This window comes from Crassostrea angulata, chromosome 2, assembly GCF_025612915.1.
Source record: "Crassostrea angulata isolate pt1a10 chromosome 2, ASM2561291v2, whole genome shotgun sequence".
In the NCBI taxonomy this organism is placed as follows: domain Eukaryota; kingdom Metazoa; phylum Mollusca; class Bivalvia; order Ostreida; family Ostreidae; genus Magallana; species Magallana angulata.
In genome coordinates, this window is record NC_069112.1 from 79,340,732 (window position 1) to 79,367,151 (window position 26,420).

Genomic DNA, 26,420 nt, shown 5'->3' on the forward strand with positions numbered 1-26,420 from the left:
CTACAAAAACACTATCACTACACACTTACAGATACATTGGTTATTTTCTTTGGACATCTTAGTTCATCAGTTTCGCTCAAAAAACTCATCTCAACAAAGGTGTACACTTCTCCAGCGGAATTCTGATTTTCCTTCTCTGTTTTTAAAGATGAAAACTATTTGTGATATCGTTTCTCAATTAGAGAGATAAAAAAAACCCATAAAATACCTAGAGAAAAAACCCAGAGTGAAACTGCAACTTTGATAAATGATACCGTTTCTATTTTGGCAGCAATAATCTGTTTCAGTGCCATCTATGTCCCTTGTTTCCGGTTGCCGTTGTTTATCTACAACTGAACACAATTTTCGCCCAGACTGCATCTCATGATTTTCTGAGATGTGACTGCCTTAAACGACAATTGAAATTGTTCATGTTAAATACCACTTTAGAGCAGTATAAATCGCACTCTCAAGCAGTAAACTCTTTTTTATATTTAGAATACCTACTTTCAAAGCTTTCAATTTTTGAGCCAGTTCTGTGTTTTGTCCGGATATACATGACAAAGACCAACAACAAAATTACAATAATGACTGCGACCGACACACTAATTCTTGCGTATAAAACTTTGTTGATCAGAAAGAAAAGTTGACACTGTGGATGACCCTTTGAATAAATAATTTTATTACACATTTAAGAAATAAACAACGTTATTTAGTGAACATGGCGTTATGAATAGCAATTGCTCTGCTGGCATATTCCACGATGCGCGCTAGCTGTTGCTATTTATAACGCCAAGTTCACTAAATAATAGTTGTTTATTACTTATATTTGCATTTTACCACCTTCAAATACCTTGTATTAGCCTTGAGCTTGACATTTAGCTATTGCATCAAAAATAAACGTCCGGACTATAATGTATTTTTTTTAAGCGACATAGATTTGTTAACAGAATAAATAACATGTTATAACAGTAATTCCTTTAAAATGTTAATATTAGACATGATTTAAATACACCAATTTTAGGGAGTTGGAGAAAAACACATGATGTATCGTATAGTGGTTAAATCTATAACGTCATGGAAGAGTATATGACGTCACACCTTTATGACGTCAAAGTTAGTCAACAGTAAGGTACATAAATCATATATAGTTAGGAAGAATTATCTTTCCTTGTACATTGAATTTTGTACATGTAAATAAAAAATTCAAACACTTTTGTTTAATTTGGGTACATATTTATTATACAATATTAAATAACATTTATAATTGATTAAAATTAAATATGCATAAAACTAAAATACCTTGTATTTTATTTTAAACTTTAGATAATTTATATATAACACCACATATTTTTGTTATTAGAAATATTCACTATATATACGAGGAAAAAACATAATATAATTGTTGAGAATTCGCTAACTGAGAGTCTGTGGGGAAATTGCGCATACAGTCAGAGCAATTGCGATTATAGAAAAACAATTGCAGCTCCTCCGAATGGGTTTATAGTAGGAAAGAACCTTCGATATGCAAATATAATTATCTGAAGACATTTTGGACTTGTCTTCAACTTATTTCAGAAATATTCTAAATAACAATTAAAACAATTATGAAACACAGCATATATGAGTTAACACTCTTCCTTGTTATGTCAACGTCCCATAATGCTCTCTAATGTTTTCACCCGTGGTGCTATGCCAAAAAATGGCCGACATTTTAACTCGTAATTAACGGTCTCTTAAGGTTTGAAGATACGTTTTGAGTACTGCATATGCTTTGGCGAGACTCAAGAGATTTGTTACATGCTTCCATACCTTCATACTGAGTTGAGATACGTAAATAAAGACAAACAAAGTCATGGATTACGTCACAGTGCTCTCGCGGTATATTTCCCGCGATAGATTTAGAGAGTCTTGGTAAAATGGGTCGGCAAACCCGGGCCGGGGCAAAATAAAAGCCGAGTCAGATCGATATTTTTCAATTTTCTTTGTTAATAATCAACCAATCTCATTGGAATTTTCAGGATATGTCACCACTCATAGTAACTGTATTTCTGCACATGAATGTGTATTTATCGACGATTGTTGATTTCTAAGTTGGTAAAATGGGTAGTCATTAATTGAAAGGAAAGTAATAGCAAGCGAAGCAAGCTCTAAGAACCAGTGTGCGCGGGAAAAAGAACGAGCTAAACCTACATTTCATCAAACAAAATTTGTTGTCTTCGTCCCATTATGCTCTCTAATGTTTTCACCCGTGGTGCTATGCCAAAAATGGCCGACTTTTAACTCATAATTTACGGTGAATTAAAGTTTGAAGACACGTTTTGAGTACCGCATATGCTTTGGCGAAACTCAAGAGATTTGTTGCATGCTTCCATACCTCCGCATTGAGTCGAGATACGTAAACAAACACAAACAAAGTCATGGGTGACGTCACAGTGCTCTCGCGCTTTATTTCCCGCGATAAATAAATTTAGTGGTGGATCAAACATCTGTAATGCGTGTACTAAACTATTTACGTATAGACTGTGATACATGCCTCATTGAAATATGATTTGTTTTTATTTTGTTTTGAATTTAGAGATCGTATAAATATGAACTAGCAAGAGCCATACTTCATTGTCATATCAATCCATTTTTAAGCTAATTGTGCATGCATGTACAGTACACAGATAAGTATATGAGTATGGAGGAAATAAATAGTAGGAAATATTGAACTAAATAAAAAGAAATAAAGTGAAAAAATAAACATTTTAAAAAATTATGTAGATATTGCATGTATTCAAACCATTAAATTTAAAAGTGGAAAATTACACACCTACAAACAGGGACCGTACACACACACAACATTTTCTCTCTCTCTCTCTCTCTCTCTCTCTCTCTCTCTCTCTCTCTCTCTCTCTCTCTCTCTCTCTCTCTCTCTCTCTCTCTCTCTCTCTCTCTCTCTCTCTCTCTCTCTCTCTCTCTCTCGGGAGAGGGGTAGGGGGTTGCGCTGTTTGTATCATAACCATTAAAATTAGTACCTTTGGTAAATATTGTAAAGCATGTAGAGCAATACTCTCTCAAAAATTCGATGAAATATATGTGTAATTTTTTCTGCGCTCGCCAGAACACACGCGGTAGCACCGTAAAAGATATTAATTCTTCAATTTAGAACAATTTTTAAGAACAACCGGGCTTTTATTTTACCAAGACTCAAATCTAGAGGTGGATCAAACATCTGTAATGCATATACTAAAACTATTTACGTATAGACTGCGATACCTGCCTAATTGACATATGATTTGTTTTACATTTTTTTAAATATAGAGATTATATAAATATATACTAGCAAGAGCCATACTTTACTGTCTTATCGATCTATTGTTAAGCTAATTGTACATGCATGTACAGTAGGCAGGTAAGTATATGTGTAGGGAGAAAATAAACAAAAGTACATTTTGAACTAAATAAATAAAAAGCAATAAAAAGAAAAAATAAACATTTAAAAAGGTTATGTTGATATTGCATATAGTCAAACCATTAAATTTAAAAGGGAAATTACACACCTACAAACAGGGAATGAGAGCTCTCTCTCTCTCTCTCTCTCTCTCTCTCTCTCTCTCTCTCTCTCTCTCTCTCGCTCGGGAGAGGGGTAGGGTGTTGCGCTGTATGTATCGTAACCATTACAATTAGTACTTTTGGCATACTTATTGTAAAAAATACTCTCAAAAAGTATTTGACGTTCGTTGATACCTAAATAACACAGGGTTGACAATGATGCAAGGTATGTGTAATTCTTGCTGCGCTCACCAGAACGGTAGCACCGTAAAACATATTAAATAGTCTTTTGCTTTAAATCTGACTATTTGATACGGGTTTTTAATATGAATGGATTCTGTACGTCTAGCATTAACGTATCGTATGAAGTACAGACAAGCGACTTTCTACATATGCCGTAAAATCCATCGGGAAGCCTTAACATTCTCGCGATTGTGACGCCATAATAACGTTAAAGTAGCGGAAAGAACAATGATTATGATTCAATTACATGTATATCACATGCATATAATAAATTTTTCACTGAATACGAATAAGTTTTGGTTTAAATAATTTAATAATGTGGTCTTCCTTGGCTAAGTGCAGTATTTTATTTTCATTTGGAAGTTTATGAAATGGGAATAGTTTAAATTTTTCCTGGCCGCATTCAGCAAAATGTTCACAACATGGAATATAATGATCACCTGGGTCTTTAATCTGTTGCTTGTGGACACGAACACGCGCGTATAGTTTCTCCGTCTGTTCAATATAAAATTATTTGCATGTTTGGCAAATAGCACAATAAATAACATTTTGCGATTTACAATTAATGTGACGAATTGCCGCGAATTTCCATCCAGGATTTTAGTAGAAATGTTTTCCATTCTTCTATGTAGGCACATGTACCACATCTCGGGTCGCCGCATTTTGTCACAAATGGAACTTCCTCCCGCATTGTAAATAGGGCCTTGGTCAATATGTGTTTAAGATTCGGTGTTTGTCGTCGGCTACTAATTATGTCCTCGGATTGTAATAATTTCTTCATATTTTTTGACTGTTCTTAAATAGGATAAGATCGTTTTGTGTCTGTTAGAATATTTCTGTTTTACGTGGATTGTGGGTCACAACAAAAGCAAGTTACTCGTCGTTGTTGCGAGTAGTAGAAGACCGGCGCTGATTACGTAGAACATATAATGCATCTTGCGTCGCTCTTTTTACTCAAGCGTTAATTAAATTTTTCGGGTATATATGTCGTTGCAGAAATATTTTTAATTCTTCCAGACGTTTAGATAGTAAGATTTTGTCTGTGATGATTGTACAAAATCTCCTTGGTAAGTTAAACGTAATATTGCGTTTTGTGTTGGAAGGGTGTCATGATCTAAAATCCAGATACTGGTGTATGTCCGTGGGCTTACAGTATAAATCCGTTGTTATGCATGACCTATTTTTTATAATACGTATATCTAAAAATGGAAATTCCTTGTCCCTTTCCTCCATTGTAAATTGTATTGATTCATTTAGAGTATTGAGTAATGAATGAAATTTCTCTAAGTCTTCTTCCCCTTTAGTCCAAAAAATGAAATATTAATGCGTTTCAAATTAGATCCTATATAGGTGCTAAGTTCGGCATGAAACAATTCTGATGTTCTTTTAAAAAGTGTATTCTCTAAAAACCCCATTACTAACGTAGCATATGTGGGCGCAACTTTAGTCCCCGTAGCGGTACCTTTTGTTTGCAACAAGAATATCCCGTCAACGTGTAAGAGGTTATTCTCCAGAACTAATTTTAGTTCTGCAAGTATGAATTCTTTAGAGAACCTGGCGTTTAGATTTTTCGGATGTCTTTCTATCCAGAAATATATGGCCTCTAGTCCTAATGTATGTGGGATGTTAGTATAAAGACTAATAACATCGAGGCTGACGAGAATTGTTTTAGGATCAACACTTTCAGGAATATAGTTCAGAAAATCCATATCATCTCTGACATTACTAGGTTATAATTCACAAAGAGGTTTCAGTATAATGTCCAGTAAGTTACTATATATATTCATATATAAAAAACTATTTCTTATATTTCAATGTGGACGACTCTCATAATTATATCCGAGGTCATTGGTGTAACGGAAGGAAAATTTTCAACAATAAAATGTTAATAAAAATTGAAACATATTGCATTGAAAATCTTAGTCAGACGATATAATATCAGTAGTTAACAAACGATGAAAGAGTAACTCATTCATTTTCGAATGAATGACATGTGATTACATATCATGCATCGATCAAACGTTTAGCATTTTTAAATTGACTTTAACTCCTCATAGACAGTTTCATGGTCAGGACGCTCCAGTGTTGTGTAGTCGCAGTCTACGTCAGTGCTTTGTACTCGGACATCACCTTGCACTGTGACGTCACCACATGTTCCGGTACCTTGTGCATTCTCGTAGTGCTCCGTCATGAGTTTCTCCTCTAACTGAATCGTCTGGTCGCCGTTTGTATCCTTTTGATTTTTATTACCATAGCGAGTTTTACAGATTACAATTACTGCCACTACTAGACATGTAATCCCGAAAAGAGTTGAAAGAATGCAGATTACAACGATTGCATCAGTGGGTTTGGTTCCGTCCTCTGAAATAAGGTAAGATAAATTATCCTATTTCTTTAACAATTTACTAATAACATATACTGATGAATTAGATCAGGATCGTAATGATATTTTTGTACTTTACATGTTTTTGTTTATTTGAAAGGCAATTTGAAACTTACGTTTTTCTCTAAGGGATGCGCATGATTCACCTGTAAAATAGATTTAAAACAGCTTATCGTTTGACAGAACAAAATATCATATATTAATCTACAAATCACATTAAGTAGCTTATACCAATTGCATGGTCAACTGAACAATGTGGAATGACTAAGTAGTAAAATTTGAAATCAATATCAAATTACACTTAGTTTCGTTCGAACTTTAGTATCAATAGGAATTGATATCAGCATAGTACAGTACTAGTTGATATATCAAATTCGGTCCATTGTTCACCGTTGAGCGCCATAACCAGCATGTAGATTACAGTTAAAGCCATGTTTACCCTGTTTCAATGCTACTAACACACATTATTTGAATAAATACCATTTAATGTCAAAAAATGAAATTAAAACTAAAAGAGTTTTAGTAAATTACCTTTAACAACTGCCCTTACATCATCAGGGGTTGACGAACAATTAATTTTATTACAACTTTGCAACCGGAACCAGTATTCACTTCCAGGGGTCAATGGCCCATGATCAAATTGTACCTCTCTGCCTTCACCAGGGTCTGTTAAATTTCTTTCTTCTGTCCACGTTGAGCCCTCGTTCAGATACAGAATAAAGAATTGATCGTAGCCCCCATTGAATCCAGAAATCCAAGTAAGATTGATGTATCTATTTGTGAAGGAATAGCCAGTGAAGTTTAAGGGTGTTTGCGGAATGTCTGAAACACAGAGATAACGACCCAATAAGATAATTATACCTGTAATACAATAACTGTCAAAGGTAAACGTATTATTAAGCACATCACATTAAGTACGTATTTCGAAGTCTCGGTAAGACATCTTTCACAAATCTTGTCATTAATAAAGGTGTTATAAGTTTTTACACAGCACGAGTCACCTAATATTAAATAAAACTGTCCAATGTGAATCACTCATCGATTAAAGGTATGACTGCGAAAACATGAAAAAATGTGTTATCATTGGCAAATATATCATGTGTTTCAGTATCTGACTATTAAAAAAAAGTCAACACACAATTTTCATTGCATTTGTTTCAGGATTTGACTACATATATTTATTTTTTAACCTGTGATGATAACCTTTACTGAAGTGATTGTTTGTGTGTACATGTATGTTGTTTGTATGTAATTTAGCGTGTAGTTTCCAAAAGTAACTAATTATATCAATACAGTTATATTTTACATATATACATTATACAGTACAATGAAGCACTATGAGTGAGGCAGCTCTTTTCCTAAATCCTTGACATAAATTAGCTTTACATCCATATCCATTTGATAATTATAATATTTTTTAGGCAAAAAAAAAAAAATAATTATTCGTAATGATCCCCAAATCTAAAAAGATTTTTCTCTAGGTAAATCTTGTATTAATTTTAGTAGATATAAATATATATTTTCATTATCATAAAAACCTATTGATTACTTGAATGCTTACATACTGCAATATTTTATCAAACTAGTTCAATATAAACGTTTTATAATTTGTTTCTCACTTTTAAACAGATGTATCTGTTCTTCATGTAATTTGTTTTCAACAAATCACTGAAATCTCAAACCCAAACATTTGCATTGTTTGTGTAATAAATCAGTATAATTTTTTATGTTTTTCAATCAACCCTTTTTACCCAGCTGTATACAAATTCACGAGGTAAACGGTGTATATTGTCACATACTCAAGGCAATGCAAAGGGACATTCGAGTATGATTACAACAATATGTTCCAAAATTTTGTTGCAAAAAATACTTACCTTTGATATCAAGTTGAAAACCCCTTTTTAATGTACTTTCCCCCCGATGTGCTATGCAGCGGAATAATAACATGTTTTTCTGAACTGCTTGTTTTAAAAATGTCCCCATCATTGAACGACCATCGCTGAATCCATCGGATGTTTTTATTTTCCATGTTATATTACACGGTGGATTGCAATCCGCTGTACAAACAAAGGGGCCAATAGTCTCCCATTTCATTACCGTTAATTTGCCATTGATGTTCAGTAAAGGTTCTGGAGTAATGGTTAATCTGTCCGGTCCGTCTATAAAGATACATTTGAATGAAGGAAAACATATTCAGTAAATCACCTTTATAACGCAGTGCCAGGGACGAACAAGTTTGATTTGTAGTGAGGAGGATTCATAATTAAATGAAAAAACAAAATATTTATTGATAATATGAGTGTTTGAAATTTCGACATTTTGCTAAAAATAATAATTTACAACAATATTATTTAAAAATCTATCCAACATTTGTGATATTAAAAAACTGTACTTTATATGACTATTGAAAATACAAGCAATTGGTACATCATATTTATGCTCAACGAGTGAAAACTATATATATATTTGATTTTTAAAACAGCTAACAAATTCATCATTTCATCATATATTATAGGTGTATTTGACATTAATTTAAATGTGACGTGTCCTAATGCTGTTGAAAAAATACAACGGGGATTTATTCAGGGGATTTTTTATATTTGAACAAGGGAACCCCAGAAAATGTGTGGTTATTATCAATTTATGAAAATACTTTGTTTAACTAAGGAATTGCATTGTAATTTACATGCCATAGTTTCATTTGATAAGAAATTAAAAGTTAAAGTGCACCAGGTTATATTTTTTATTAATCAAAAAAAATTATTAAATTGTTTTTGATACATGTATGTAAAATATTGGGTTGACAACTGAAAATAGTTACTTTTCCTTTTTTTTAATCTTTACTCATGACATTACCTAGTAAGGTTGCAAAGGCCACTTTCGGATAAAGTTACCGTCGATATTTCGTTTTGTAAATTCGAGAGTTACCTCATTTGAAGGCTTATGAGCGTTGCTAACATTTATGACTTTTTAAAAAAAATAAATTAACAAGGGGATTCAAGAGCTTTAGTTACATCAGTCATGCTTACACAGAGGGCTGATCTTTACTGGGACGTTCCTATCAGACTCCAGACCATCTTCTGTCGCTGTGCACGAGTACCTGTTGTATTTGAGTTCCCTAGTAACATATAGTATCAGGTTCTCTCTTGTTTCTTCATTTATCTTCGTATTGTTGACAAACCATGTGTAAGACAAGGTGACGAGCTCTGAAATGTAGTCAGGGGCTGAAGTTGAGTTGCTGGAACAGGTCAATGTTATGTATCTATTGACCTCAACGTTAAGGCCTCCTGTTATGTTTGGATTCGATGGTCGGTCTTAAAATATATGAGAGTAAGGTATTACAATTGTAGCGCATGTAATTTTGAGTTTGGAAAATATTTTACATAAATGAAGAATCTTTTGTATTTGTTTCATTTTATGCATTTTTTCTACAGAAATATTTCAAACGGATGTTTATGTTTCTTGAGCAACTAACTAATACGTGTTTTATCGTAACCTATGTAATATATAGATGATATCTATATTGTGTGATTTTATGTTTGCTTTATCCAACGAGTTGAAATGGTGTATATATTCGCGAGGCTTGCCGAGCGAATATAACCATTTCAACTCGTTGGATAAAGCAAATATAAAATCACACAATTATAGATGTTCTATTCATCTCATACAATTTGATTTATATCATAAAGCTTTTGAGACAGTCCCTTGTGTGACCCAAATTGGTTTTTTGTTTCAAAGATTAAAAACGATGATGCAACGTTGTGTTATGCGGCTATTGTGACCTTGCTCAATACAATTTAGTACGTAATTCCTGAGATAAACCTAACTGGTTTAATGTAAAGTTTCACTGAAATAAACCTTTAAATAGTTTTTTAGCACTAGATAATTTTTCTTAGAACTTATTCAGTTGATTAAATGGAAATTCCGATTAGAAGACTTGAATAATCAAGTTTGTTGACATACACAAAGTTGCGAATGCTCGTTAGTTTGAATTGACTCGAACAAGGAACAGTTGTTGATGCATGATGTTTAATAAAACAAACACTAGGCTAGCCTTATGATTCAAAATTGAAAATAGTGAAAAAGGATGCTTACTGGTGGTGGAATAAAAGTCTCATAAAACAGTATTTCGGTAAGTTCTTGTATATAAACACAACCAGAGCGCTCTGTTTTCATCGCGTCGCGTCGTCAGGATGAACTCCTTGATAGTTAACGTAATTTGTTGTTTTATAAACTTCACAAAGCAAATTGAAAGTTGGAAGTGGGCAAAATTTATCAAAAATCTTGACAAACAAGAAAAAAGGTCTTGTGGTTACGGTTATGAATAACTTTGCAAAAAAGATGGGGGGGGGGGGTTAATCCCCCGTTTCCGACGCCTGTGCTACGCAGTTATGTGTTTTTCTTCGTATTTGTAATTTAAATCTTTGAGAAAATATATTTTATATTAATTTTTGTAGTAGATATAGTTATGTTGAAAGTACTCGCAAATCTTCGAAAATAGGTCACTGAAGCGTTGAAGCGAGGGGCTGTGTTAAAAGTAGTTCCGACCGGAAGTATTTGATATAGCATCATCCGTGTGATATAGCAAAGGTTTATCACACGGGTAATATACACCACACGTATGAGATAAAGAACAATTTAGAATGTTTACTTTGACTGGGTTATTTTACATTCTGTAAAAAAGAAAAGAAAGGAACTATTTAAATTCAAAATTGAGCAAAATACTCTAAATTTATCAGAATTCCAAGTGGCTTAATCCTTGTGATGTCCGTTGATAGCCTTCGCCCACCAACTTGCATTAATTATGTTTTACTTTTTGTTACTGAAAATGCAGTTGTTACCTTATATCATTTACCTACCATTTATCTCAGCGATTAGTTTTTGTGTCTAAATGAGTAAATCAAAACTTTCAACTACCCCCCCCCCCTCCACAAAATTAAAAGTTTTCATTTAAATTGTAGCCTTATTAAAAAAATAAGTTAGACGGTTTTTGTTGACTGTATGTTCATTGATAAGGTTTGCGATGTCTTTACTAATTCATAACCTTTGTATACATGTATCTGACAAAATATATCTCCGAAAAAACGGGTTTTTGTTATGTAACGCTTACTTTTACTTAATTGTAAGACAAATGTTTTAAAAAAGGTTCAGCGATCATAGTTAATTTCATTTTGCAACTATTGACTAACGGCGCTATAGAGTCTCTTTTAAACTAAATCGTATTCATCTTATTTATTGTATGTTTATTAATTAATTATAACCACGCAAATAAACAACATTTATTTGCAGTAGTTCATATCGATAAAGTTGTATGAAATAATAAATAAGACTTACCTTGAACAATACAAAGTAGTCCACATGTCATTAAAATAACTTGGAATAGCAGCATCTTCATCTCCCGTTTTTGATAACAGTAAAATCCTTTTTATTTTCTGTTAAAAGAGTATACTATGCGTCGCCCTCATGGTCAAATATAGAAGAAGAAAGACAAATAAACAAACACATTCATACATACATAAATACATACATGCATGCATACATACATACATACATACATGCATGCATGCATGCATGCATGCATGCATGCATACATTCATACATACATACATACATACATACATACATACATACATACATACATACATACATACATACATACATACATACATACATACATACATACATACATACATACATACATACATACATACATACATACATACAATTTCAATTTCAATTTCTTTATTGCAAAGACATACGTCTTATAGCACTTACATGTATAAATGTGAACAATACATGAATAAATAATAATAATAATGGACGGTCAGTCCTTACAAATCTATAGAATAATTTGTATTTGGAGAATGAAATAACACATATATTATATATATATTGATAGTAATAACAATTGAAATCAGCAAATGACACTTTATATAGTCAAACCATTCTGAGTGTGAGGGCTTTGTAAATGAATTTTCCTAAATTACACAATTCTTTAATATTGTTAACACTTAATAACTGTATTAATTTGTACATGGATGGTTTACACCAGTAATACTTTTTTTTATGAGCTTTGTTCGTAATGCTAAGTACATTGGACATACAAGTATAAAATGATATTCGTCTTCAATGTCTGTTATACAAGTTTTACAAAATCTTTTGTCTCTTGGTATATTTTTATGTCGACCTGTTTCAATAAGCAAATTATGTGAGGACAACCTCATTTTGGAAATACATTTTTTATACAACCTTGGTATTGATTTTTCTAAATAGTATTGTAAGCAAAAATTATCAACTAAGTGCTTGTAAATAAAACATTTTGTTTCTATTTGCATCTTGCCATGCAGCGTTTGAATAAAGTTGTCTTTAAGTCTTTTCTGAATAATTGGTAAACAAATACGACTGTTTAAATTATTTTGACCATTCCACATGTAGCCAAGTCCCAGATTATATAATTGGTCCTTAATAAATTTTGCCCAGCTTTGATAATTTTGCTTTTCGTTTTCACAAATACAATATGACCAGCCATAAGCAGCTCTTAATATACAATTTTCTGTCTGTAATAATTTAAACCAGAACTTAAACATTCGATATATACGAATAAGATATAAGGGTAGACGCCCAGTCTCGAAATATAACATAGTTGTATTAGTATTTTTCCGGACACCAAGCACAAAGCGTAAAAACTCAAGGTGGACCTTTTCAATATCTTGTCCCTTGTGGGAACCCCAAACTTCACATCCATAATTTAAAATGCTACACACATAGGTATCAAAAACAGAAAACAAAGTACAATGGTTTAAATAAAGCTGATTAATTGTTGATTTGAGAGCAAATATGGCTTTGCGACCTTGTGCCGCTAATTGTTTTTGAGTGGTAAAAAATTTACCGTTATAATTGAACATAACACCTAGATAAACAAAATGGTCCACAATTTCTAAATTTTCACCATTATAAAGCCATTTCTCGTTGGTGCGGTAATTCCCACCATTTCTAAAAATAACCACTTTAGTTTTAGATACATTTACATCAAGGTTCCATTCATTTGTATAGAACTGTAAAATATTCAACATGCTCTGTAGCTCATCAATTGATTCAGAAAACAATACCATATCATCAGCATACATAAGAAGATAAAGACTTAGCAATTGCAGGTCAGTGGGGGCAGTCCCTTTTCCTATAAATTCATTTTCAAGATCATTAACATATAATACAAACAACATGGGAGACAACACTTCTCCTTGTAAAAGACCAACATGATTTTCAAAGAAATTAGAAATATGACCAGAAGATTTAACACACGTTCTAATTCTGGAATACATTGAACGAATTACTTCAAGTAACTTTCCCTGTATACCATAATACTTTAATTTTCTGTACAATTTCTCCCTATTGATAGAGTCAAAGGCCTTCTTATAATCAACAAAACAACAATAAAACCGTTTTTTAGTTTGCAGCGCTTGTGAAACCAGGCAATGAAGTGCAAAAATTGCTTCTGTAGTACCTAACATAGGTTGAAAACCAAACTGTGCATCTGTGACAATACTATTGGAAGATGCCCATAATATAAGTCTACGGTTCAATACTGAGGTAAACAATTTACAAAAGCAGCTGATAAGACTTATGCCTCGGTAATTGTTGGGGTCATCTGGGTCACCCTTTTTAAAAACAGGAACAATAACTGCATCTGACCATTGTGTAGGAAAATAACCGGATGATAATATACGATTAAAAATACTATGTAAACATGGCATAAGTATACCCTTGAATTCTATAAAATATTCATTCAAAATATAATCAAGACCATGTGATTTGTCTCTTTTGAGATTGTCTATAGCATCTGATATTTCTTTTACAGTAATTTCAGTGTCTAATTCTTCAAACACGGTAGTTCCAGTGTCCACCGGGGGATCGTTATCTGTATCGGTAGTAAATGTAGATAAATCTTCAAAATGTTTTCGGAATAGGTCCAGTTCAATTGATGTATGTTACATACATACAAACATACATACATACATACATACATACATACATACATACATACATACATACATACATACATACATACATACATACATACATACATACATACATACATACATACATACACACATTATGGCAGTGTGTTAACATCATGATCTTGTGCTCCGACCTTCACCAGGAAGGAACTTCTCACCTCAACAAGTTTGAAAAAATTTAGAACAACATTATATGAACGAGGATTTTTTTCTCATGGATAATGTGAATATTACTCAGTCTCAAATAATCATAAAATTACTTAGTTATGATGTTAGGTTTTAACATTGTTTTTAGAAATGGATTTAGAAAAAAAAAGTTTAAAATTGTCCTAGGAATTATACATTATTGATATTTTTGATTTCAGGGAAAATAGCATAGTAATGGCTTTCAGTCACATTTCCAGACTATTTACTTAACACTAGACTTTGACCCGTGCGTGCACGGGTTGACATTGCATATGATATCGGCACGGACATTTACGGAATAGATACATCAACACACCGTATTGTTAACATTTACATAACCAAGCTTGAAGCCTACAATAATACTATCAAATTCACTACACTCTGCTTAGTTAGAATAATCTAACTGTGTCTCGGGACAGGCCATCGCCAAAGTCAAAATACCTCCCATATATCCGTAGTGTAGCAAAAAATTTCAGAATCGCTCCGAAACGATTTTGGAAAAAATTGATGAAGCTGCATTAAAAATAACAGTTAAATTATTCATAACAAACCATTTTGAGGCTGTAAATATCTTTCATCTAAAAATTTAATTCATATTAATGAAGAATTCAACACTTTTTTTACTCGCTTCGAATTTACACACCATGTTGACATTCGAAAACTCTCGGGATTTTTCATATTAAATACACTGAATTAGAGTTATCTCCCGTATTTCCTTTGATGAACAGAATATATGACAAACTTTCAATGAAAATTTACATGTATTCCTAATATCGTTTCTGAGTTTACCCATGTACATGTGATATTGTGGAAACATAAACTAAAAAGCCTCCTGTGATTTAGCGTGAATGTAATGCGCATGCGCAAGATTGTAAAATCCAAAAATTCCAGATGATTTCCGGATTTTTAAAAGGAATTTTCGTTGATTATTAATTAGTGAAGTGAGATTGAGAAAAAATAAAAACAAATTGGTAATCTTCAAGTACCAATGATGTTTAAAATATATAAATCAAAAGACAGTACTCTTCCGATTTCTCGGTATTAAAGTCCAATTATTCGAGTCTATTATTTTAATATAGTAGTATAGATTCGGTAAACTAAGTGGTAGGGTTTCATCCTGTGTTAGCTGCAATACTTGGTTTAAAGCTAATAAGATTTTGTAGGGTACTTGTAGCAGTAATTAAAGTATTCTCTCAGTTATCAAATCGTTCGGGTTACTATACTCAATGACCGTTAAACAAAATTCCTTTGAGATGCTTTAAACTTAAAGCAGTGCTTGACATTGGACATGTTAAGATTCTTTTTATCGTACAGGCACTATGACCTATCATTTTGCAGTAAACACTTAAAACTCATTTCAGAGAGCATGATTCTTAATGATTAAAGTTTGTCAACTTCCCCCGCGTTCGAAATATCCAGTTAAACCGGAAGTGTCATTGGTATCATCTACTTTTACTGATATATGAGTTCGAATAAAAGAAGAAGAAGAATACAATACACTGTTTACATATATTTTTAAATTTGTTTATTCAATCCATCATACTTAGATAAACATTTGGTATATAAGTTAAGATAAAACACCTCCAGGATTTTTAAATTTCATCTTAGTGAAATCACGTCACGGTTGATGACATACTACCCGCAACGTTATTTTTTACAATCCTATCCTATCGTATCGTGTATCAATCATATCGTATCGTGCGTGTTTACTGTTCTATCGTGCGTTAATTCTATCTTATCGTGCATGTATACTGTTCTATCGTGCGTTAATCGTATCCTATCGTGCGTTAATCCTATCAGGTTTATCGTTTAATCTCAACAATTCTTCCGTTTATCCTATCGTTTTAATCGTTTCGTGACTTTTCATTTAGTCAAGTAAATTTATTATTAAGTTGCAACTCGTTCGGTGCGCCGAATATTTATCGAACAAGAATTGTAAAATCCTATCGTACATTCCGTCAGGATACTAATTTTTAATTTTTTTTTAGATCAAAATTAACCAATATCATATGTAAATCATATCTGTTAACATTGAAAATGAAAAACGAAGTTCTTAGGAACAAGTAACATATTTACCTGTATATCGAATATATTAAATCGTACGCAGAGTGTATACCTGCGTAAACCTGCGTAAACATTAACTGTTATGCAATATAATTTTGTTGCATCATATTTTACAGAAACAAAACTATTTATGATATAATTTATATTTAATTAAAACCCGAGTTGTATTTTGAACCCGTTATTTTCCGTGTGATATTTGATTTCAGGCTGAAATGTTCTCGGCAATCAGCTAGGGTGTGTGGTATTAATGAAACAATGTTTACAAATCGTACGCGGAAAGTGTATCTGCGTAAATATTTATTTATAACTTGTCTGATATAATTTGTTTTTAATGCATCATTTTCTGATACAGAAAGAAATGTACTTATGATAGATTTTATATTTACTTTATCAAGAGTTGGATTTATATAATTAAACTCGCTATTTTCCGAGTGATTTAATATCGGGCTGAAATATTCGCGGCGATCGGCTAGGGTGTTCGGTAATGAAAACAATTCTAACAAATGAATACAAAAAAATTATTGATCATTAAAGCTCTTAATTTTAGTTGAAAAAAAATTAACTGGTCATTTTTATACATTCTATAAATGATGCAGCGATGATTAACAACTCGGCAATCGCTACTTAAAAGAAATTCCACGTAAATCTTTATTGGTTTGCGTTCTCTTTCAAATTCTGCCATTATCAGTTTGTTCGTAAATATCGTTTAAAGCGATCATACGTTTATCATGAACATCGTTATCCTTTCCTATCGTGTATCAATCCTATCATATCGTGCGTGTATATTGTTCTATCGTGCGTTAATCCTATCCTTTCGTGCGTGTATACTGTTATATCGTGCGTTAATGCTATCCTATCGTGTGTGAATCCTATCCTATCGTTTATCGTGTAAAAAATAACGTTGTGGGTACTGTATATGCCTATTTACTGGATATATCAGGTCTGTTGTCCTTGGTGTCAGTTACTATTTCCCAGGGCTTGAACAAGCAACCTTTGGTTTACTGGTCTAACGCGTATAACCACTGAGCAATGTGCTTTAAAACAGCTTTACGTCTATCCAAATGTTTTTGTTGATTAGACTGTTATCGATTATGTTAAAAAATACAATATATTTCTTGAAAACAACCAGGTTTTGGAGAAATAGCCTTGTTGTGGACAAACACCTCTCAGAATGATTACGAGATCTTTGTTAGCAATGATGGAAGGAATGACCCAGGGGTCAGGTGAATAGGGCCCAGTACCACATACTGGATATACTATATATAACCCCGAACCCCGGACAGAATTATCAAAATAAGCAAGGTTTTAATGTTCAGATCATAATGCAATCGTCAAACGATAAACACTTGCAGTAATCATTGTCACCTCATAAACAATTTCAAACAGAATTGCTTTTGCTACTCTATAGTTTCATATGAGGAAACATAATTACAAATGTAAATGTATTTATTTGTCTGTCAGTCTTGAAGTACGAAACTGAAGCTGTCAAAACCATAAATGTGAAGCTACCAACAGAATGTACAGAAAAGACGACCTTCAGTTTCATCATAAAATGGAAAAAATAATAACACTTATGTTCAAAAGATATTGTTGAAAGAAAACCATCACGTTATCTGGAGGACATCGAAGTACGTGTATGCTCTTTACTGTGGGCTTCCTAAATCAGCAGAGACGGCGTTAGAAGTCAGGGAAGTAACTCCGTCTGACTCTGCGTATTAATGTCCTGGTGGCAAGACAGACGAGTCTTCATCTGGACAGGGAGTGATTCTCGTAGTCCATCATAAATATATGTTTGTCAATTAGAAGTAAATGATTATATATGATGTTTTGTAAGACGAACGACTAAGACAAATAAATACAGACAGACAGAGAGATGAAAGGCATATGATAAGAGGTACATATGTTTAACAGTATTTTTGTTATTTGAATATGGAATACATAATGTAAATTTCATATAAAAAAAATCTTTGAATTTAAGAACAAAATCTACGCAATTGAACAATATACATGTACTGATTAAGATCATCTGAAGAAAAAAAGATTACCTCAGGATGACTTAGGATATTCCTTAAGAAATTAAAATAAAAATAAGTTTGACACATTGTGAAATGTTCCCTACCACCCATTCATTTGCGTTTTTAATAAATCGTGCTATATATTAGGGGCTATTTAAATGTGTTGACAGAAAAAAAACCATTCCAACCAACGCTAAGAAAAGACAGGCATACCAAAGATGTAGGAATACAACTATCATGTGTACTGCAGAAGACTATCTGGAGTCAATTCATAGCAAGGCTGTATCCATCACTTGATTGTGTGAGTATATGGTTATATTAAATGTATGATGGTGAAATATATCGATATCAAATGACTATATTTGATTCAGTTGCCATGCAGACGGAAAGTATGGTCAACCGATACAATTGCCGATACTCCTAGAAGTAATGTGTAAGTTGTTGAGCAAGAGAAGCTGAAAGAGGCCTAGTAGGGAAATGGGCGTGTCCATTTATAAGAAGCTTTCTATGAAAGATAGAAAAGTGTTAAATTTTATATATTTCACATATTTTGGTTTTTACAACGTTACAAGACTCCAAGCTTTGAGGAAAATGAGAACAAATAAAGATTGCTATAAACACATTTTTTTCACCAATTTTTTTCTTTTAAGAATGCAAAAAGCTGAAAAAAAGATTTACAACTGAAGTAAAAAAAACCCTGATACATTGATATAAATTTTAGATATGGATCTTCCATTTGTATACATCCATGGAGAAAGACGTATACAGCTGACAAACGTGAAGGAACAACATTGCGTGTATCGTGCTATGTAAATTGTAACCCGACTCCAAGAGTACGAATTAGTAAGGTCCAGGACAGCGGGACAGCCATCCTATCTGATGTCTCTGGTCGATGGTCAAACTAAAGCTCCGACCGTGGGACCCAATGGTCTGATACAGGGGCATTTGACTGTGTAGGAATGGCGACTGGGCTAAGAACAGAAAGTCTCAAGTTCGATATTAAGGTGTTGTGTACGAAATTATTCGGTGTGGATTTCAGGGAACCGACGAGATATTCATGATATGATGAACATATACTAGGGTTGTTCGGAAATTATTGAGACAACATGGATATTTCCCTTCTTAGGTGCCAAATTAGGGTGAATATTGGAATGAACATTTAAGACACCTTAACAACTAATTAAACAAAAAAATATTTCAAAAATGTTAAATATGTTGTTTACAACGGTAGCTGAACGAATCGGTGGTCGGGGTACCCGGCGCTAGCATAAACTCGGAGAATAATAAAACTAAAACATCGTCTATCTAAGTATCCGCAAAGTAACAGTTTGTAATAAAAGAAATCAAATTATATACGTTCATTTTGCTATTTATTGTGACGAACTTTTAATCAAGTTTCACTTCTGTTCGAGTTGAAATACGGATAAGGTACCGATATATTTACCAAGCAAGAGATCTGACAACGACGGTATATTGAATTTTGATGTCAAGGCGGCGCAGCGAATATACATTAAATTGGCGGAAATTTCGGAAAAAAACCTTTTCTGCGCACCCAATTGCTTTATCAAAAAATATACGATGGCAAGGGATAAAGGGCTTCAGTTCATCGTCTTCATTTACTAGGTTTATAACTAGAATTCAGAAAAAGTGACTAAATATCAAGTACTTTTCGCACACTAAATGATGTCAACAGTTCTGAAATATGTACACAGAATGACTGTAGGAGACATTTCACAGTTTTTTGACTTTCGGTTAGAAATAACCTGATTTTTCCCCAAAAAATCAAGAATGGAGAGAATTTGTGAATTTGAACAATGAATGAGAAATGAAGAATTAATTCAAATATCCCTTTGTTTGTTTGGTGTTTAAAACATAGGATCAATGAGAAGCGATAAAATGACGTTGCGGTAAGTTTGCGGTTGCGTCAGGTCACTGGACGAAGGCAAGATGGTCCGTTTACCAGGAATGATTCAATCATGCCCTGGAAACAAAACTTTTCACATTGATACACTCTATCCTTGTGTACGTTTTGGTTAAATTTTAAGGGTTTCTTTTTCCCCCAAGGAAATAAGAGTAAATGTCTCAATAATTTCCGAACGGCCCTCGTATAATGGAACTGTAATTGGATTTGAGAACAAAGCTGTTGTGAAAATACTCATGATTGCAAACCATTAACCAGTCGCTAAAAATGTTGGATCTTGATGATCAGGCAATCGGTGTCAAAAATATCGTCATACAGCAAGGGAACGTCAGACATCTGATTACAGTGGTGTCCCATGGCACGCCATGGAAAAGAACGGGACATATTCTATAAATTATGGTGCACGTCTTCTAACAAGAAACCACAGACTTAAAAGGTGATGAGGCAGATGATGTCATTTAAAAAGCAACTGCAACCCCCTCCCACCCCCGAATTAAAAAAATGAATATTGATCGCACATTTAATATTTAAGCTTTTGTTTTTAAGTTTCTCTGACAAATTTGCAGAAACCCGCATCTGAAAGTAAGTTCAATGTTTAATTTATCATTTTGCCAATATTCTCACATACGTACACTCGCATTAGATACCTAGTTATTTTATATACTCGCACGATATCCTCTAGCTATTGTGTTTTTTTTCCACAAGATTTCAGAATAGTGAGTTGGGTTTTCTTATCTCTACTGGCCTGTCCGTTGTGCTTGGTGTATCGTTACTGGGTGTGACTGTTGCTATTGGTCGCATGAAGGGCCGACAATTTGATCCATCGAACCAGGATATAGTTCAGGTTGAGGATCATGGAACTATAAATTGCTATGAGCAGGCAACGAGCAGTAATCATAACCATTTGTACTCGTCTTTGGATACAGTGAAAAAGGAACGAAAAATTAAATAAATTAAGAACCTGGACAATGACAAGATTTACAACTCTTTGTAGAAAAAAATGACGATGTGTGTGTTTTGTGCGTTAACATTATATTCATGGTACAATGAACACTCTATTGATATGCGATAGCTAAACTTAGACAAATTTAACAATAGTTGATTTATATTTTAGATGGTTTACCTCTTCAAGCTATCTGTGATAAGTAAAAACAAATAATAACTTACATATACTTTGTGAAGCCATTCTGTAGAATTTACATGTAAATAAATGAAAAAAGTGAAGAAAAAAAAGCAACCTGGATATGTTTTGCTCGTGTTATTGTATAAATTGAATGTTTATTGTCAAAACACCATGTGGGATCTTATTTGTTTTGTCATTAGTTAACATTAAATGATTGCTATCGTAAAAAAGAGTTTATTTCATGATTTTTCGATGTCTCATTGTCAATATAAAAGTCGAAAAATTCAGGAAATACCCTTCTCATATCAGTTAACACCCATATAACTGGATTAACAAACAAAGAACAACATTTATATGTAATCCTTTTAATTATTTCATTTACAACAAAAAGAATATTTGTTTAAATATAATGCTATCATAGCCTTGAAACTCTACAGAATAAGGTAAAATAAATACAATAGTTTCATATTGAGTGTGGTAACCATTGCTCTCTTTTGATTAGCTAGAAACATCGTTTACGTATGCAACCTTTTCATTGTTTTTATTACAACTGACGATATTAATGTTATGATTTAAGAGACGAATACACTTAGCTTAATACAACCAGAAAATTGAAAAGGAAAACAAATCCACAGCATAGATTTGATAGCAAGGATGTTTTACCTTGTTTTGAATAGAACAATGCAAGACCTATATGCATGCTTATCTAAAAAGATAGAGGTAGGATCAGGTGCTTCGGAGGAGTGATCATCGTCTGCTGACCGGTCACACCCAATATCAACTAATATTTTATAACCAAGCGTAAAAAAGCAATACAACACTTAAATATAAACACTTAAATCTAAAAAAAAAAATATGCTTTTTGTAAAAATAAAATAAATGTTGATTGATTTTCCAGATCTATTTCTTTTCAAATATACGAAATGATATTTAATCACCTATTAATAATTTTATATCTCATAAAGTACCGTATATCCGTGTTTGTTTTTGTTCGAGTGTTACAGAATTTGCGAAAATAGGGAAAATGTGTAGCTACTTTTACTTTGCGTCAGTTTTTACGATCTAGATCACCGTGAAAATTACCGGATATACGGTAAATGAAACAATATTTGAGTAGTTTCTTCTAAATATGACTGCAAAACATTCTATCTCGTTTACTGAAAAAAAAAATGATTATGGAAAAAAAACCTTAAACGGCATCTAATTGAAAATACACAAGTATCTAATAAATACACAATCAATACTTATCAAAGTTATCTAACTATTGCGTTCATAAATAATCAATAAAAATTTAAATAAACAATATGATGATGTACATGTAGATATAATTAATGATTGCGATTAAGTTAGAGAACAGAGAGCTAACAAACATCAAAAACAAAACACATGAGAGCTTGAATGTGTAAAATCAACTTTCTTCCTGCATCTCCGCTTCGTCACGTGTTTCCTGCATAGGTGGCGCTCTCTTGGAGAAATCCATGAACGTGTACTCTGTTCGATCTTCCTGTCCGTGAATGACGAGCTTTTGATTTGTGTCTAAATTGTTGAACTTTCTCGAAAAATCCATGTCAATATAAATCAATCCTTCGTCATTCTAACAAATAAATTCAATGTTTGACACACTACTTTTTTTTATTAAATTAAAAAAAGAGGCCAACTGATAAACCATAAGACCTTCAAAACTTTTAAACGTGATATTTAGTGTCAAATAAAGATCTATAATATTAAAAATTATATGGACAAACGATGATATATAAGTATTAAAACTCAAATAATTCCCTACATGTTTATACAGAGCTTTTTATCTAAAGAAGGAAAATATATCCTAAATTGGACCTAACCATTTACTTTCTTGGATTTCAAACTTAAGTTTTCTATGCAAATAATAATTTGTTTTGACAATTGCCACCTAAAAACGACAAGGAAATAATTTAGTGTATGGCTGCATTTAAAGTTTAATAAAACGCATACAAAAAAACATTTTAATGCGTTTTCTCTTCCTTCTTAAAAGCGCCAGGAATAATGATATTTTTTGTTTGTTTGTTTGTTTTTTTTTTCATTCCGTATAAAAACATCACTTTCAAAATGTAAAGAACGCATGCATGAAAAAAAATTGTAGCAAAACATCGAGTGTTTGCTAAATCATATATCTTTTGACAAATTCCACTATTATAATGGCTTTACGGTATCTAGTTATATACACCAACAATTTTTATCATTAAATTTAGAAACCTCTGTCTTACCCTTTTCCTTGATGGATCAGTGTTTCCAGTTCCCAGTTTTATTTCCTCTAATGGCGCATTTTCCAAACACATCCCCTCATTAATTCTTACTGCAGGTTCTTTTGCCATTGTGGTAAGAACTGCTTCGCCTAACATACCTTGAAGTTAAACGAAACACGTTATTATTTTGTTAGATGATGTGCATGTAGATTTCTGAGACTATAACCTGAATCATTAACCAAAATGGTCAATTCATAGTAAGTTTCAAATTAAAATAATTCAACTTGTTGTAGAAAATATTGCAATGGCTAATTATTCAGAATGTTACCACTTTTACCAAAGAAGATATTTGATAAAAAAAGCAATAATAGATACCTTGGTTATTTTCAGTGACATCGTGTTTCAGTTCATCTGTTTTGCTCAAGAAATTCTTCTCAACAAAAGCGTATACTTCTGCAGCACAGTTTTGATTTTCTTTTTCTGAAAAAGAAACTCTGTATTTTATCATTGTTTGCCTAAAGATATATAAAACCATCAGAGAACTAGAGGAAAAACCAATAGCGAAAATGCAACTTTGAGAAAGAATGATACCGTTTCTATCTTGGCAGCAATCATCTGTTTTATTGGCATCTGTGTTCCTTGTTTCCATTTGCTGTTGCTTACCTACAACTGTACACATTTTTGTCTCAGATTACATTTCATCATTTTCGAAAATGTTAATGTCTTAAACGACAATTTAAATTGCTCACATTCAATACCACTTTAGAACAGTATTAATCACTCTATTAAGCAGTAAATTATTTTATATATGAAGAATACTTACGTTGAAAGCTTTCATTTTTTGAGCCAGTTCTTTGTTTTCTTTGGAAATACATCACCAAGACCAGCACCAAAATCACAATAATCATAAAGACTGCGATGGGCACGCCAATTATTGCGTATATAACATTGTTGATCAGAAAAGTTGACTCTGATGTTGATCCTTTGAAAAATCAATAATACTAGACAATAGACCTTATAATCAGAAGACATTATGAACTGGTCTTCAACTTATAATTCAGGATTATTCCAAATAACAATTAAAACAATTAGAAACATAGCATACATGATTAAACAATTTTTTCTTATTTTTTATTTAAACATCTTTAAAAATCTGCTTTGATTTTCTGTTGTAAATATAATGTTTAACCGTTCTTTCATTCTTTAAAAAAAATATTCTAACTATACACCTCCAATACATTTCAAAAAGAAATATAGCATACCTTTGAGGTTTGCATCCGGCTCAGCATATTGTATGGTACAAACAAACGTATTACAAGTTTCCAAGCGAAAATATGTATTTTGGCCTGGGGTCAAAGTTATGGCCTCAAAATACATTACACTTCCTTCTCCAAGATCTGATAAGTTTCCAACATATTCCCATTCTTGACCATTTTTCCTAGATATGACGAAGAACTGGTCCAGACCTTCATTAAACCCAGACACCCAGGTCATGTTTACGTTACCTTTCTTGTCAGAGTTCACAGTGAGGTTCAGAGGAGTTTGAGGTCCGTCTGAAGAAATAGTAAATCTTTGACAGAAATGGCAATTTTTACAGAATTGTTTACTATTAGAATAATTATAAACTTACGATAAAACACTATGAATCACAAACAATGATACAGTCTTTCGAAATAAACTATTGGAGAAAAGTCCCGTATTAACATAAATGTTTCAGTTTTCGAAATAAATCTTGGAAATTAATTGTGAATACTTAATTTGTACTCTTGAAGGATAAACATATTAAATAGCCATTGCAGCTATTCTTTTTTTCATTTTTGGTAATTTCTTTTTATATACACAGTTCAATTAAAGAATAAAAGATCCCTGGACTGAGATTTCGAATTTATTATACTGCAACAATAATCTCGCAATGGTGTATTCAATTTGTTGCATTATTTAAAATTTATATCAAATGGACCTTTTAAAATGTAATTTAAAATCAGTTTTTTTTAATGGCAGCAGTTCTCGAGTGACTTGGGGTAATTTTATAACAAGTATCCCTTTTAAAGAAATGATTGGCAATAATGATATTGATAGCTAGAAGCAATAAACATGATCAGTTCGATGTAAAATAATTTTTAAAAAGTACTGTATTTTTACAAAATATAGAATATTTTGAATCTGTACGCCAAAGTTTCATCATTATACACCGTTAACAAATTTAATTTCGAAATAAATTCGAGAAAATCCGTTCGTAAACTCCTTGTCTAGTTTTATATTTTTAACCTAATTATTAAATGTTAATGTCTCATCTTCTTCTTCAGAATACTGAGTAGGGCTCTTCAAAGAGCATTAACACGTATAGAAAGAATGAGTTGTATTAAAATAATTTAATGCGCCTGAAAAACATTGAATGCCATCATAAATTGCTGTTGAGGTTGCATTATAACGTTACCTTGTTTATTAATCAAGCCGTCTTCCTAGCTACTATTGTGCAACATCAATAGATCGAGGTCAGTTCATGGAGCATCTTCTTATGATTGAGGTAAGTTCATCAAGGTCAACTGCATTACTGAATGAATCTTTCGATCGAAATTCTTACGCGTGAGACAAAATGTGCATTCTTGAATTAAAAGGTCGAACTGTATTTAATGTATGTTTGCATCTCTTAAGGTAAATGAATTTAAATAAAACTGAGTAAATTGTTATATAACTACTAAACCAAATTTCAAGTTTTTATAAGAACT

General features: G+C 32.5%; 1 protein-coding gene and 1 long non-coding RNA gene across 2 annotated transcripts; both read right to left on the reverse strand.

Moving 5' to 3' along the window:
• Positions 1-5,125: 5,125 nt before the first annotated feature.
• On the reverse strand, positions 5,126-25,223 carry LOC128171005 (uncharacterized). The gene is made up of 6 exons (XM_052836769.1): positions 24,954-25,223; positions 9,172-9,456; positions 8,017-8,301; positions 6,674-6,964; positions 6,259-6,288; positions 5,126-6,120 (listed from the first exon to the last, which is right to left on the reverse strand). The coding sequence occupies exons 1-6, from the start codon at positions 25,183-25,185 to the stop codon at positions 5,792-5,794; spliced, it is 1,452 nt and encodes a 483-aa protein (XP_052692729.1). The 5' UTR covers positions 25,186-25,223; the 3' UTR covers positions 5,126-5,791.
• Positions 24,063-24,681, reverse strand: LOC128171007 (uncharacterized). The gene is made up of 3 exons (XR_008241975.1): positions 24,515-24,681; positions 24,283-24,360; positions 24,063-24,171 (listed from the first exon to the last, which is right to left on the reverse strand). It is a non-coding gene; the product is annotated as an uncharacterized LOC128171007 (long non-coding RNA).
• Positions 25,224-26,420: the final 1,197 nt, after the last annotated feature.

What these genes read in the sequence shown, in the direction of transcription:
- LOC128171005 (XM_052836769.1), bottom strand. Translation starts at nt 25,185, where the DNA reads ATGACCTGGGTGTCTGGGTTTAATGAAGGTCTGGACCAGTTCTTCGTC. An exon ending in GCCGGATGCAAACCTCAAAG is followed by an intron (nt 9,457 to 24,953) that starts GTATGCTATATT and finishes ATATATTTTAAG; the next exon opens with ACCGACCATCGAATCCAAAC. An exon ending in CGCATCCCTTAGAGAAAAAC is followed by an intron (nt 6,121 to 6,258) that starts GTAAGTTTCAAA and finishes ACCTTATTTCAG; the next exon opens with AGGACGGAACCAAACCCACT.